General features: G+C 41.7%; 1 protein-coding gene across 2 annotated transcripts in view; it reads left to right on the top strand.

Annotated features, from left to right (window-relative positions):
- Window positions 1–15823, top strand: part of GKAP1 (G kinase anchoring protein 1) — a 93918-nt gene that overhangs the window by 10227 nt on the left and 67868 nt on the right. Inside the window, exons 3-5 of one of the 2 annotated variants that reach the window (XM_025359488.1) lie at window positions 836–1063; window positions 1470–1601; window positions 11964–12222. In XM_025359488.1, the coding sequence (XP_025215273.1) occupies window positions 12007–12222 (216 nt within the window). In that variant the 5' untranslated portion in view covers window positions 836–1063; window positions 1470–1601; window positions 11964–12006. Of the gene's footprint in view, window positions 1–690; window positions 1064–1469; window positions 1602–11963; window positions 12223–15823 lie in introns of those variants that run through there. The other variant, XM_025359489.1, reaches the window with a different exon arrangement.

Raw genomic sequence — 15823 nt, 5'->3', positions numbered from 1 at the left:
AGCATCTTACCTGTGGGGCGTCTACTATTAGTTGAATCAGGGGGATTTATGGAGATAATGTGATGCGCTGGTAAGCTCACAGAATTGGAAGCCAGTACGGCTGGGTGCCGGCTCTCCCGTTTATTAGCTGTGAGGCTTTGGGTAAGTCACTTAACTTCGCCCGTAGTTAGACCACTACTACCTGATGGAGATAACGTTAAAGCGCCCTGCAACTCTACAGGGAACGGAGAAATGTTATTTTCCTTACAGAGAGCTGATGCAGTCTTGCTACTGGAATCTTGACTTGCAGGACCATCCCTACTTCACTGCCTGGAGGTCGAACCTCACGTTGCAGGGAACCCGGGCTACCAGGTCCCACCGCCCTTTACCACTCCAGAGCCCTCTAACTGCTCTCCGAGACGCAGGTGATCCTGCCTTGCTGCGGGGGAGTGGCCTGGAGTCTCATTCCCTCGGGAGGCCTCCCTCCTTCCACCCGCTCGAGAGCCCTTCTCTTCCCTGTGACCCCAAAGACCGTGGTGCCGCCGCCTACGTGAGGCGTTTGGACCCTGCCCGGCCCCCGTAGCTCCCCTTCTCCAGCAGGTGGTTCTGGTCCTCTCCCCCAACTCGGGCGCGCACGTCACCGGCGAACCTCTAACCAGCGCCAGCGCCGCCACCAACCGCGAAAATAAACAAACCCCCGCGCACGGCGGACGCGCCAGGCCCCGCCCCCGCCCCCGCCCCCGCCCCCGCCCCCGCCCCGAGGCTCTCACGCCGCCCCCTCCGCCCGGGCTTCCCTCCACCCTCCGCCCGCCCGCCCGCCTGCTCGCAGCCGCGCTCTCCCCGCCCCTCACCGCAGCCTGCAGCCGCGCTCACCGCCGCGGTCCGCCCCGGCGCCCCGGGACCCGTTAGTGCCCAGCCCGCGGGCCGACCGCGACCCCAGCCCGGCGCGAGCCTGCCCCCAGCCCTGCCGACACTTGACCCAGACCAGTCTCAACGCCCAGTGTGGCCGCCCGGGGAGCCGCGGGAGAGGCGGCGGCGGGGGGAGGAGGGAGAGGAGGGCCGAGCCGGCGGCCCGGGAGGCCCGGTGAGTACGCGGAGGCGGGCCCGCCTCGCGGGGGTCCGCTCGGCGCCCCGGAGGCGTAGACAGCGGCTCGACAGCGCTCCCCTCGGCGCCCCGGGGCTCGGGTGGCGGGGACTCGGCCTGAGGCGACGGGCCCCACTGGCCGGAGCCGCTGGGCAGAGGGCACGGGAGGGCCGCTCCGCGGAAAGGGCCGCGGCCCGACGCTGGGCGCAAGGCTCCGGGCGGCGGAGAGGGACTCGCAGCAGACTCCCAGGCCGGCGGCCGCTGAGCCTCCTGAGACCCCGCGGGGGCCGCTCGAGTGACAGGTGCCACCGTCCCCTCCCCGCCGCTGGCGCCCGCGCTGCCTCCCGGGGAGCTGGGCGCCCGGAAATTTCTGGAGCAACGACCTGACTCGTTTTCTCCCTTTCAGGTTTTGAAGCCGCTTCTCTGCCCGAGTTAGGTTTCGCCCAGCGCAATTTCTTTCTCTATGTACTTTGCGAATAAGTTTCGGAGCATCGGTTAACAGCCTATGGGTGAAATTTGGCTTTCATTCATGAATGAGGTATAGTGAATTACTTTTTGAATATAGTGCTCCTCCTCCTCCCCCGCCAGCTATTGAAAAGTAAACGAACTTGATTTTTTTTCTTATGTTATTGTTTGGAACAGCCTTTCCGAATTTTTGTCAGATCTCGAGCATTAGGGTGCTTCATAAATATTGAACAGTAATGACAAAAATAGTTTATCAAATTGTCTGATTGCCTTTTCTCTTCATCCTCTTTTTCACTCTTTCACCAGATTTTTCAGAGTTGATGCTAATGCTTTAATTGGAAGGACTAATGAAAGATCATCTGTCTTATACTAAAAAGCCAGAGACACTTGTCTTCACCATTTAGCATTGTCTGTTGTGTAGTAAATGTGCCTGGGATTGTAACTGGAATCATTTAATAAATGTGACTTGTAGTTATAAAAATATTTGAGAAGCTTTTTGGCTAATTAAAATATTAAAAATCTTCATAGAAATCTAGATTTCTTTTCTCAACAGATTTATAACACTACAGTAGCTTCAATTCTGGAGTGAGAGCAAAACCCAGAAGCTGACCAAAAGAACATTGTGGGCAAATGAAAATACGTGTACTTTACTCGTGGGAGAATCTCTCAGGTCCTCACTCAGTACCTGCTTGTATTTTTTAACTTTCTTGGCGTACAGAAAGTGGGAACTGCAGATTGGAGAGGGATGGCAGTACTTAACTATGAGGAAAAAATGGAGTTTGGGGCATACCCATTGGGTTTACTTTATTTACAGTGTGTTTGGAGCAGTTTTAGTATGCACTTCACATTTGCTGATTGTGAACCCTTTTTTTCCCTCCCTGAGGCGGAGTTTTGTTCTTGTTGCCCAGGCTGGAGTGCAATGGCGCTATCTTGTCTCACAGCACCTTCTGCCTTCCAGGTTCAAGCAATTCTCCTGCCTCAGCCTCCTGAGTAGCTGGGATTACAGACGCCCGGCTAATTGTGTGTGTGTGTGTGTGTGTGTGTGTGTGTGTGTAGTAGAGACAGGATTTCGCCTTGCTGGCCAGGCTGGTCTCGAACTCCTGACCTCGTGATCCGCCCACCTGGGCCTCCCAAAGTGCTGGGATTACAAGTGTGAGCCACCACACCCGGCCTGTGAACCCTAATTTTTAAGAAGCCAAAGTGAAAGATACTGTGTGGTTATTTGAAGAACAGAACATGAAATAACACAATTTTTTATTTCACCAGGTGTTAAATCAGTGATACTTGGTGCCATTTCATATTACGCTCAGTTAATTTAGATCTAAGTTATACCATTTCGTATTACGCTCAGTTAATTTAGATCTAAGTTATGTTTCAGTGAGGCCACACTAATTGGCATCTACATTGATACCTTTTTGGTCAGGCTAATTGGTAGTGTTAATATAAGATGGCTATCATTCATCTTATAAAAAGTGATATACTTGGTTGTTCTTAAGGAGTTTATATATATATTGTGTGTGTGTGTGTGTGTGTGTGTGTGTGTGTGCGCGCGCGCTGAAGTTCCCTAATTGTGGTCTTCTGGACTGAGATATGGCTGCTGCTGTCTGTCTTGATTCTAGTGAGGTCATAGTGGAGAGGGATAAGGTCATAATGGCAGCGTGCCTCCAAACCTTGATAGAGGCCAAGACTACCAGCTACTTAGGAATTCTTCTGCTTAGTTGGGCGTGGTAGTGCATGCCTGTAATCCCAGCACTATGGAAGGCCGAGGCTGGAGGATTACTTGAGCTCAGGAGTTCGAGATCAGCCTGGGCAACATAGTGAGACCCAATGTATACGAAAAGAGAGAAAAAAAAAAAGAAATTCTCTTGCTTGTAGCTTGGGCTATTCATTTTTAGAAGCAGTTTACTTAAGCAACCAATGCATCCTAATTCTTTTAAATTAACACTTTTGTTTTTTGTTTTTTTGAGACAGTCTGTCGCTCTGTTGCCAGGCTGGAGTACAGTGGCGCAATCTCAGCTCACTGCAACCTCTGCCTCCCAGGTTCAAGCGATTCTCCTGCCTCAGCCTCCCAAGTAGCTCGGACTACAGGCACGCACCACCACGCCCAGCTAGTTTTTGTATTTTTAGTAGAGATGGGGTTTCATTGCATTGGCCAGGATGGTCTCGATCTCTTGACCTCGTGATCCACCCACCTTGGCCTCCCAAAGTGCTGGGATTACACGCGTGAGCCACCAAGCCCAGCTGGCTTAAATCGACACTTTAAAACCAGATATGCTTCCTAGACAATATTGGTTGTGGCGATTAGTTAGAATGGCACTTACCATGATGAAACAACTTTGAACTGCTAATAATTGCTCATGCACATCTGCATTATGGGACTTGAGGATTGTCTATTGTGTACTTCATGTTTTTCTTTTTCTACTTGTAGGGCACATCTTTCACTGCATAGATAGCTGTGTACTTGAAGAATGTAAACATGAAGAAAACACTAAGTTCAATAAATGTGTCTTCTGTGTGTCAGGTCCTGTGGTGTTTGTAAGGGATAGAAACTCTTTGTCTTTCAGGATCTTGAAACCAGGATCTTAGGGACTAGGCACAACAATAAAGAGATAATTTTTTGGAGTCCATTCAATAATAGTAAGTTCAAAATATGGAAATATTACAGAGGCAGAATGTTTGACTTCTAGAACAGGTCAGAGAACGCTTCATAGATATGCTAGCACCTGAGCATGATTTTGAGGAATAAATGGAAGTTTTTCGTTTAAGAGATAGATGGCATCGTAGACAAAAGAGAACAGCATAGTTAAAGATATGAACAAGTAAACTAATTGTGTGTTCAAGAAATTTCAAGTTGTTTTTTCTTGGAGTACACGCAAAATCTGAAGAAAGAGGGTTGCCGTAGAAAGCGCTAACATGCTGTTACATTTAATAAGTCAAATAATTGGCTTTTTGGGTATGAAGTATTTGTAAAATAGAGACTTTGTTATACTTTTGACATTGCTGTCATCTTTTTTTTTTTTTTCTTTTTTGACAAAGGATCTCAGGTTGTCACCCAAGCTGTAGTGCAGTGGCACAATCACTGCTCACTATAGCCTCGACCCCTAGGCTCAGGTGATCCTCCCACCTTAGCCTCCCAAGTACCTGGGACCACAGTCATGCACTGCTATGCCTGCTAACTGTTGTACATTTTGTAGAGAAGGAGTTTTGCCATGTTTCCCTGACTGATCTTGAACTCCTGGGCTCAAGCAGTCTGCCCACCTCAGCCCTTCTAGAGTACCAGAATTACAGGCATGAACCACCACGCCTGGCCTGCTGCCATCTTAAGTATAAATTAATAGTTTTTAGTAGTGGTAGTCTTTACATTGTGGAAGATAGTAGAATATATATTTATAAATGGTGAACTGCCTGCATATTGAGAATGTGTGTTTATTTCACATTTTGCCCTGAAGCGTTTCTGTTTTTAAAATTATCTTGTAAATTTATTTTGTCTTCTTTCAACTATACATTATCCTTGAAATTAGTTTTATCATTTATTTTATGAGATAGGGTTTTGCTATGTTGCCTGGGCTGTCCCAAACTCCTGAACTTAAGTGATCTCCTGCCTCAGTCTCCCAAGTTGCTGAAATTACAGGTGTGCACCACTGAGCCCAGATATCCCTGAAATTGTTTTTAAAAGGAGCTCCAAGGGAAGAGGGGAAATATATAAATAAAATAATCATTAGAGTTCTGCACCAAAAACCTGATTTGTGTAGTATTTTAATAATATGCAAATGTTTAATATACAGTATTAGCCACCATATTCATAGACTAATGTATGTAACTTAATTGGCAGTCCAGTGTATTTTCATTTGATTGTATGCCTTAATTATTATGTGTATATAAATGACTGAGCATAGAAGCGTCTAACTTTTAAAGACCAAATGTATTTGAAGAAGTATAGAGAGGGAGGGAGAAGAGCTGTGTTTGAATCTGTTTATTCTAACATCTCTTAGATGTGACTGTATGTGGAGATGCAGAAGTTTAGGACACAAGACTGAAGGAATACTAACGTTACCTAGCCATGACCTGAAATACAGTATCTTTTAAAAGCCTAATGTTTTCATAGTCTCCCTATTTATTTCTTTCTCATCAAGGTTAAAAAAAAAGTTACAGAGGAATTCCTGGATTGCATAACATGACTATCTTTTTGAAAATTCTGAAAAATTAGTTAATGAGGGTAATGTTCTCTTGAAAGTATGCAACATATTAGTCTTCGATAGTTGCTCTCTGTCATTTGACTTCTGCATCACTGATATGAATGGCCAAAGGCATCTCATTGTCAATTCTGACCTGCAGTTGCCCTTTCTAAATTTTGACACAGGGCAAAAAAAATCAATATTGTATTGATTACATTATGCTTAACTTTTTCAACTTGTGTATAGATAACCATTTGTTCTTTCTGGGTTTTTTTTTTTTTTTTTTTTTGGAAGTAATACGATCATTGTAGAGCTGGGCATGGCGACTCATTCCTGTAATCCCAGCACTTTGGGAGGCTGAGGTAGGGGGATTGCTTGAGCCTAGGAGTTCAAGACCAGTCTGGGCAACATGGCAAAACCCTGACTCTGCAAAAAATTAGCCAGGCATGGTGTCACATGCTTGTAGTCCCAGCTACTTGGGAGGCAGAGGTGGGAGAATCACCTGAGACCAGGAAGTCGAGGCTGCAGTGAGCCATGATCACACCACTGTTCCAGCCTTGGTGTGGGAGTAAGACCCTGTCTCAGTTAAAAAATATATATATATGTGTGTGTGTGTGTGTGTGTGTGTGTGTATGTATGTGTGTGTATATATATAGTCATTATAGAACATTTGGGGAAATAGTAAAAACTATAGAAAGGAAAATTAGTGAGTAATCCCATGTATTTCTTCTTTTTGGTATGTGTATAAATAATAGACATATTTAGAAATTGGGGATTATTTTCATATTAAGTTTTAGTCCCTTCTTTCATTTAAAATTACATTTCCTTCTCTTCCACTTCTGAAGTACTGGTCAGCGTACCTTTTGACATAGTATGTAGATTTCTGTCAAGGCTGTTGAGGTAGATGATGTGTTGATATGTTGGCTATTTTTTTTTAAGTATAACATAGCACAGATGATTGAGCCCTTCCAGTTGTTTCATCTCCTATCCCCTTAGCTGCAGATTAAGTAGTATTATTTTTTGTCTTTAATATTTACTGTTAGGTAAAGTATAATATAATGGCAAGTGGCTGCCACTATCTTACTCTTTTTTTTGCACCTTACCCTGATCAAACAAGGGATCATTAAAGGAGCATTTCCCCCTTTCCATTTTACCCTTTCGGAAGTTAAGACATGTTAACACATAGGTTGCTGATGTGACGTAGCATAGGTAGCTGCTTTACCAGAAAAATAATTTTGTCTTTTGAGTGTTTGTCATTGGTTTTTTTCTTGATTAACAGTATTTGTCATAATACTTTCTTTTTGCTTTGTCTTTCTTTTGTTACTTTTCATTCATTCAAGAAACATTTAGTATCTATTGTATGCCCACTATTTAAGATATAGTCTCAAATGTGACTCTTGGGTTTCTGGTAGATAGGTATTTTCCTTCTGTAGTATGTTATGTGTAATCTTTAGATCTTTAACTCTTTTCACTGGCTGACCACTCACCTACTACTCAATGCCTAAAAACATTTTTCTTTCATTTCAAAGATTAAAGCCTTAGCTTGTATAGGGGCCACATGTTGTTTAAGTTTCAAAACACTTTGCAGTGGAGTCAGGCATGCTTAGTCAAATTTTTAAATAGTTTGTACCAATTCTCCTATGTCTCATAGTGTCTCATGGCACATTTCAGTCTAATAATAATAGTAACACCCGTAAATGCGTATATAGTCATGTGCTGCATTAACTATGTTTTGTTTTGGTCAATGATGGACATATAAAGCAGTATTTTTATTGTACTTTTTCTTTAGATACACAAATACTTACCATTGTGTTACAGTTGCCTCTGATACAGTCACATGCTATACAGATTTGTAGCTTAGGAGCAATAGGCCATACCTTCTAGCCTAGGTGGATAGTAGGCTGTACCAGTTAGGTTTGTGTAAGTACACTGTGTGATACTCACATGGTGATGAAATCACCTAATGATGCATTTCTCACAACGTATCCCCATCATTAAGTGATGCATGACTATATTGAGTGCTTCTGGCTACTGTTCTAAGTACTTTACATATATTAACTTTTTCAGTCTTTACAACAACTCAGAGAGATCAAGTAGGTTGCTCAAGGACTTACAGTAAGTAGCAGGTTGGGTGTGATGGGCATTCTGGCTCCAGGTCAGTGGTCTTGTGCTGGTGCTCCCTGCCATTTGCTTTTTGCATTACTGACACAAAGAACCAGAGGCATCTCATTCTCCCAAAACTGGAAAGAGATTTAAAGGTGTCTGTATTGAACTAGATGGAAAAAAATGTGAAAAACGTTTTTGTTATAGTATATGATTAGGATAAGTAAAACAATATAAATTAATAGGAAAGATACTAAATGTTGAATTTCTGTAAAACTTCAGACTCTTTTCAGGGTTTCTAATGAGATAATTGTACTTGCTTCTGTGAACATTAACTTTTCATTTTTAAAATCAGTTTATCCACCAATGAAAATATTCAGTTCCTGGTCTAGACTTTTAAATAATGATTTCTTAGGATTGAGTGTCCATTAAAACTTCATTTGTATGAGGAGGTAATAAAAACAAGCAATTTTTATCTAAGCATTCAGTAATTTGCAACAGTTGGAATTATTTTTAAATGATCTAACAGCTCTTTTCATCAAAAATGTAATAGAAAATTTCTTGTGATAAAGATGAAAGGATTTGGGGCAGTTGCGGTGGCTCATGTCTCATGTCCCAGCACTTTGTGAGGCCAAGGCAGTAGGATCACTTGAGTCCAGGAGTTTGAGACCAGCTTAGGCAACATAGGAAGATCCCCATCTCTATAAAAAGTAGAAAAAATTAGCCAGGCATGGTGGCACACACCTGTAGTCCTAGCTACTCAGGAGGCTGATGTGGGAGAATCATTTCAGCCCAGGAAGTCAAGGCTGCAGTAAGCCATAATCAGGCTACTGCACTCCAGCCTGGGTGACAGAGCGAGACCCTGTCTCAAAAATAAACAAATGAATAAATCAGTGAATGACAGGATTTCAGATTCAATTGGACTTTCTAATTTCAAGTGTTTAAAAGTAATGACAAAGTTCTAGGTGACAGAAAGCATATGCATTGTTTGAGCAGTCACCTTGCAGCTACATTTGATGTTGCTGAAAATGGATGTCACTGGCAAATGGGGAAAAATATAATCAATACAGAGATTTAAGGCTGTTGCTTTAAGGAAACCCTGCTCCCTAGATTTTGGGCTCCCCCGTTCTTGACTTCCTGCTTATTCTACCGTGTGCCTTGCTGTTGAGGCACCTTGAACATAATCTTCCAACAGTTTTACAAGCCTGTCTATAATAATGGGTAACAGTGCATTCTGCAGTTGTCTGATGAGGTAGATTACTAGGACTTGGAGCACTTCCCTTTTCATAGTTGACATAACTCCAGAGTGGCATGTGCAGGAGCTACCCACTGAGGAGCACCGGATGAGGTTGCTTGTATCTGGAAGTGACTGGAACAGAGGCTCTTACTTTTTCAGGGGTTTCCGGCTGCCCCAAGGCCTAAGGGAAACTGTCTAAGGATACCCTGGTAAGATAGCTCTGTCTTATGCTACAGAAATAAAATTTCTATGAGCCTTGGAGAGATGTTTCAGAATAGAAATTTATGAACATTTAATGCATGCAAATAATCCATATATGAAATTCACAGTTTTCATATCAGTCCTAGAATGGAAAGAAATTTCTTTGTGTAAGTTATAAGTCATGATAAGGCTTCAATAAGCAATCTGAAAATCTCAGCAGCTGAAAGCAGCAAAGTTGCTTTCTTGCTCAAGCTGTATGTCCATCACAGGTTAGTAAGGGGGCTTTGTTCACTGTGGTTGCAGACTTTATTAGATCTGGCTGATAGAGATTCCATCTCAGTATACGCTTCTGCAATCACAGAAGCAAGGAAAAGAGGACACGTTGAACCACACACTGACTTGTAAATCTTTTTAAAGTTTATATTTCACTGGCCAAAGTAAGTTACCTAGTTATGCCTGCCTTCAACAGAGAAGTGATGTATAGTGTAATTCCCCTTCAGGGAGGGACAGTGAATATTTGTGAACAGTAATACAGCTGCCACTTCCAATTAATAGTCCCAACATTTAAAATTGAATATAATGATAGTTGAACAATTATATAGGATTATTGTACCTTGAGTGCTCAAGAAAGTAACATTTTATATAGGATTGTTACTATTTTTTTGAGAGAGAGTCTGACTCCGTTGCTCAGGCTGTAGTCAGTGGTGCAATCTCAGTTCACTGCAACCTCCACCTCCTGAGTTCAAGAGATTCTCATGCCTCAGCCTCTGGAATAGCTGGGATTACAGGTGCGCATCACCATGCCCAGCTAATTTTTTGTATTTTTAGTAGAGACAGGGTCTCACTATGTTGCCCAGGCTGGTCTCAAACTCCTGGCCTCCAGTGACCTGCCCACCTCAGCCTCCCAGAGTGCTGGGATTACAGGTGTGAGCCACTGCACCCGGCCTATAGGATTATTTTAATAAAATATGTTGAGGTTGAAGCAGAATTCATCTTTTCCATAATATTTCTGGAATTTCTTTTCCATTTTGAAACATTTTCTCCTTTGTCATAACTTACGAAACTTTCATTCCCATGCTTGCAGGAAAGATTGGAAGCAAAAATCTGTCACAATTTATCATGTGGTATCATCTCTGTACATTGTCATATTTTGTCTTGATTTGCATATTTCTAGACACAAGCAATTTGTCTTAACATGATATTGTAATAAAAATGCTATAATTTAATGACGGCTAGACAGCATCTTCAGACCTCAGTTCTTACTGTGATTTTTCTTCGTTGTGTACCAAAAACTTAAAAGATTTCCAAATGTTTTTCTGGTTACTTAAGGTGGAAGATTGAATATGTACTTCTCATTTTTCTTCCTTCCTGAAAACATACAAACGATAGTGCGTGGTTGGCTTTCAGAATGGATCTTAATGATCCTTACTTCTTAGTATTCACCTTTACATAGCCCTTTCCCACAATGAATAGGGTGGACCTGTGTGATAATGTGATGTAGTAAGAAATATATATGTAACCAGTGGGATATTGTGGAAATGACAGCAGTTCATTCAGATATGAGCACTGTGAATCAAGACATAGGATAAAACTATAAAGAAAAGCAAAGGAGTAAGTTGTACGGAAATCGGGATACTTGTTACCTCTGGCTGGTGCAGTGGGGGAATGCAATTGGAGAGAAGCGTAGGAGTCAGTTAACGTTTTGTTAACCTTTGTGCTGGCTACTTGGAGTGTTCATCTTAATTTTTTCAAACCGAATACTTTGTTCAGTTTCTGTGTACCTGAAACATTTCAAAATACAAATTTCTGAGTTGCCGTTCTGTTAAGACAATCTGTGTCTTTTTTAATTGGAAGAGTACTTAGTCTTCTGGTTGTTACAGGGCTTCTTAATTTGGACTTTCAGATTAAGATTCAGCAAATCTAGGTCCAAGTGGAGACTCAGCCACTAACTTCCAGAAAGAACTAAGGGAAGTCACATAACCAACTTAAACTCCACTTACCTTAGCTGTATAACTAAAGGATTTGGATTAGGAGCTACTGGGGGACTTTTAAGATCCCTTCTAGGTCTAAATGGTTGTGGAAAAGCTGACGGCACATGACATGAAGCTACACTCACCTATGCTTGCATGGAAGCTAGTGAACTAAAACATAATGCAGAAGGCATTTTGAAAAGTTTCCTTTGGTTGAGAGAATTTAAGCTCTTTATTTTTGCTGTCAGTTCTAAATCACAGTCTCCAGAATCAAACTTATGGTAGTATTTTATATATGATAAAAATGGTATTCTGTCTTTACTCCTTTTTTTCTTTTATTGGAAGTTGGGAGTTAACATGTAGTTGGACTAAAGATCTTTTTTTGTGTATAATGAAAAAATGATACTCTTTTCCACTGTAAACCATATTGATTTAGAATGTTCTTTATAAATATGTATATATTACAGAATTATTGAGAGAGGAAAACCATGCATTTTTAAAGTATACATGGAAAAATGAGCACATTATATCTGTGAAATCTTATGTCATTTTTCTATTGTAAAATGTTACATTGTTTGCTTAAATATAAAAGTATGTTACTGCTAATAGTGCTGTGGGTATTAATCCAAATTTACTAAAGCCAGTGTCAGAAGAAATTTACTTTATATACATATGGTTGTTTTAGCATCTACAACAGATTTTACTGAGTGTTTGTTTACCCATCTGCCTATTCTTCTTCCTCCCCACAGAAATTGTTCTTGACAGAAGTATTTTAAAAGAAAAATCTTTACGATGGCCTCCGCAGTACTTAGTTCTGTTCCCACTACTGCTTCTCGTTTTGCCCTGTTACAAGTGGATAGTGGCAGTGGTTCTGATTCAGAACCTGGAAAAGGTAAAGGTCGAAATACTGGAAAGTCTCAAACTTTAGGAAGCAAGTCAACTACAAATGAGAAAAAAAGAGAGAAAAGAAGAAAAAAGAAGGAACAGCAACAGAGTGAAGCAAATGAGGTAACACTTAAAATTATTTGTGTTGTCTGCTTTCCCAATAGACGATAATCATCCTGAGAACAGATACTATCTTGTTCACCTATGTATTCATAGTACCTGTTACACAGGTATTCTGTAAATATTACTTCAATGAATGGATGTGAATTTGTGTATATTTAAAATAAAATGTAATGATCTTTTTTTTTTTTTTTTTTTGAGACAAGCTCTCACTCTGTCACCTAGGCTGGAGTGCAGTGGGATGATCACACTTCACTGTAGCCTCAACCTCCTAGGCTCAAGGTGTCCTCACACCTTAGCCTCCTGAGTAGCTGGGACCACAGGCACACACTGCCATGCCTGGCTAATTTTTGCATTTTTTGTAGAGATGGAGTTTTGCCATGTTGCATAGGCTGGTCTTGAACTCCTGGGCTCAAGCAGTCTGCTTGCCTCAGCCTCCCAAAGGGCTGGGATTACAGGCGTGAGCCACCACACCCTACCTGAACATTTTTAAAATACATTTTTTTCTGACTGTGGAAGTTTGTGTGTTCATTGCATAAAGTTTAGGAAAGTCTTAAAAGGAAGCAAAGGTCACTTACAGATATAACCAGAAATATAACCAATTAATATTTTGGTGTGTGTTTTCTGTACACATATATAAATTTATATGAATATATACATGTATATATATATCCGTGTTATACTTAAATGAAGATGGGATTATTTAATAGACTTTCATAACTGGCTTTTAAAAAATATTAGCCACGAGCGGTTTTCCGTATTAGTAAATACAGATCTCTGTTATTTTAAATGAATCCACAGTTTACAATATTTAATTATGTGGTTATTTCATACTTTATTTAATTGAACTCATGATAAGCATTTGGGTTGTTTCCTGTTTTCTACTGTTATAGGCAAAAATCATATGACTAGTTGTTTTTGTTTTTTTGAGATGGGGTCTCATTGTTGTTACCCAGATTGGAATGCAGTGGTGCGATCTCGGCTCACTACAACCTCTGCCTCCCAGGCTCAAGTGATCCTCCCACCTCAGCCTCCCAAGCAACTGGGACCACAGGCACACGCCACTACACCAGGCTAATTTTTTGTATTTTTGGTAGAGACAGGGTTCATCATGTTGCTCAGGTGATCCACCCACCTTGGCCTCCCAAAGTGCTGGGATTATAGGTGTGAGCCACCGCGCCGGCCTCTCTCTGTTGCCCAGACTGGAGTTCAGTGGCATATAGCTCACTGTAACCTCCAACTCCTGGGTTCAGGCAGTCCTCTTGCCTCAGCCTCCCAAGTAGCTAGGCTAATTTTTTTTTTTTGTAGAGACAGGGTCACAGTACATTGCCCAGGCTGTTCTCAAACTCCCGGCCTCAAGCAATCCATCTGCCTCAGCTTCCCAAAGTGCTGAGATTACAGGTGTGCAACTCTCTTTCTGACCCTCTGTGACTCGCCTTGAATGTACATTTTTATGCATTCGGTGGTCATTTTTTTTTTCTGAGATGGAGTCTTGCATTGTCACCCAAGCTAGAGTGTAGTGCCATGATCTCAGCTCACTGCAACCTCCACCTCCCGGGTTCAAGTGATTCTTCTGCCTCCGCCTCCCAAGTAGCTGGAACTACAGGTGCACGCCACCACACCTGGCTAATTTTTATATTTTTAGTAGAGACAGGGTTTCACAGTATTGGCCAGGCTGGTCTAGAACTCCTGACCTCGTGATCCACCCGCCTTGGCCTCCCAAAGTGCTGGGATTACAGGTGTGAGCCACTGCACCCGGCCCATTTCTTTTCTTCAGAGTAAAAACTGTATAGAAGGCCCTTTTTTCCTAGACATCCTTAGCATTAGTTATATGACCAACATTTAATGTGCCCATTGTTTTTAAAAGAAATGCTGAAATACAACTCTAGTATGTGTTTTGTTTTAATAGAAGGAGCAGTTGGGTATATAAGGACCTTCCTTATTATTGTTTAATGAAAGAAGTAGTAAAAGTGTTTTATTCTCATAGTAATGTCCCAAGACTTAGAAAAAAGCATTTTCACTTTATATTTTTCTATTAAATTTCCATCTCCATTGCTTTCTAAATATTCTTTACAATGCTATCCACACAGTTACTTTAAAGGAAAGACATTTTCCTCACTAGATGATAACCTTTCAGAAGTCAGATCTTTCAGAACTTTTGATTGCCCACTATTTTCTTTTAGGAATTAAGATGATTTGGGGGAAACAGAAAATAAGGCAATAATGGAGTTTATATTAGAGAATGAGAAAATGTAAAACAATGAATGTGAAGGATCCGCCCTTTGCACTTCAGCCATTTGCAGTTCTATCAGCCTTTACTTTCTGTAAAGCAAACAGCAGCCAACCTACCAGTGCTTCATTTCCAGCAGCATCTCCTCCTGAATGTCCTTTCCAAGTCAGAAACCAGCTACTGGTGGTGTTTCTATCTTATTTCCTTTTATAGAACAATGTACTTGGTAAAAACCGCAATTACTTTTGCACCAACCTGGTATTACCGGTTAAAATTGTTAATCCACAATTGAAAGCCTCTTTATTAGTTTCTCAGGGCTGCCATAAAAAAATACCGCAAACTTGGTGGCTTAAAACAACAGAAATTTATTTTTCACAGTTCTAGAGTCTAGTAGAGTTTCAGATCCACACGTCAACAGGGCCATTCTCTCTCTGAGACTCTGAGTAGAATATTTCCGTGCCTCTTCTAGCTTCTGGGTGGCAGCTGTCAATCCATGGCATTCCTTTGGCTTGCTGTGTCATCACCCCAATCTCTACCTGTGTTGTTATGTGGCATTCTCTATGTATCTGTGTCTTCACCTCTTTGTATAAGGACACCAGTCATATTGGATTAGGGCCCAACCTAATTCAGCATGACTTCATCTTAACTTGATTACATCTGTAAAGACCCAAATTCCAAATAAGGTCACATTCATGGACACTGGGGGTTAGGGCTTCAAGGTATCTTTAGGGGGGATACAATTTGTTAAAAACTTCAGATAAATTAAATTGAACAGTTCAAATGCGCAAAGACCAATTCACAATTCAGCAGCCCCCAGAACCAGAATAGGTTCAGAGCTACTCCTGGGCTGTCAGATGGTCAGGTCGTATTTATGGACAGAAAACAGAAGTGAGGTACAGAAACAGCTGGACTGGTTGCAGCTCCACCTTTGCCTCATTTGAACATAGTTTGACAGTTGGCCACCTGTGATTGGCTAAAACTGGGTGATTGGTACAAAAGTAGGTTACAGTTTGTTTATATATTGTTAGGTTATAGTTCACTATGTATAGAGAAACTTTCAAGTTGAACTTAAAATATGTAAAGAGGCAGTGGGGGCCAGGCGCGGTGGCTCATACCTGTAATCCCAACACTTTAGGAGGCTGAGGTGGGAAGATTACCTGAAGTCAGGAGTTCAAAAAGTAGCTGGGCGTGGTGGCATCCAACTGTAATCCCACCTGTTTGGGAGGCTGAGGCAGGTGAATTGCTTGAACCTGGGAGGCAGAGGTTACAGTGAGCAAGATCGCACCACTGCTCTCCAACCTAGCGACAGAGCGAGACTCTGCCCAAAAACAAAAACAAAAACAAAAACAAAAAAAAAAAAAAAAAAAAAAAAAG

This window comes from Theropithecus gelada, chromosome 15 (assembly GCF_003255815.1).
Source record: "Theropithecus gelada isolate Dixy chromosome 15, Tgel_1.0, whole genome shotgun sequence".
NCBI lineage: Eukaryota > Metazoa > Chordata > Mammalia > Primates > Cercopithecidae > Theropithecus > Theropithecus gelada.
This window is presented reverse-complemented; position numbering and strand designations above follow the sequence as displayed.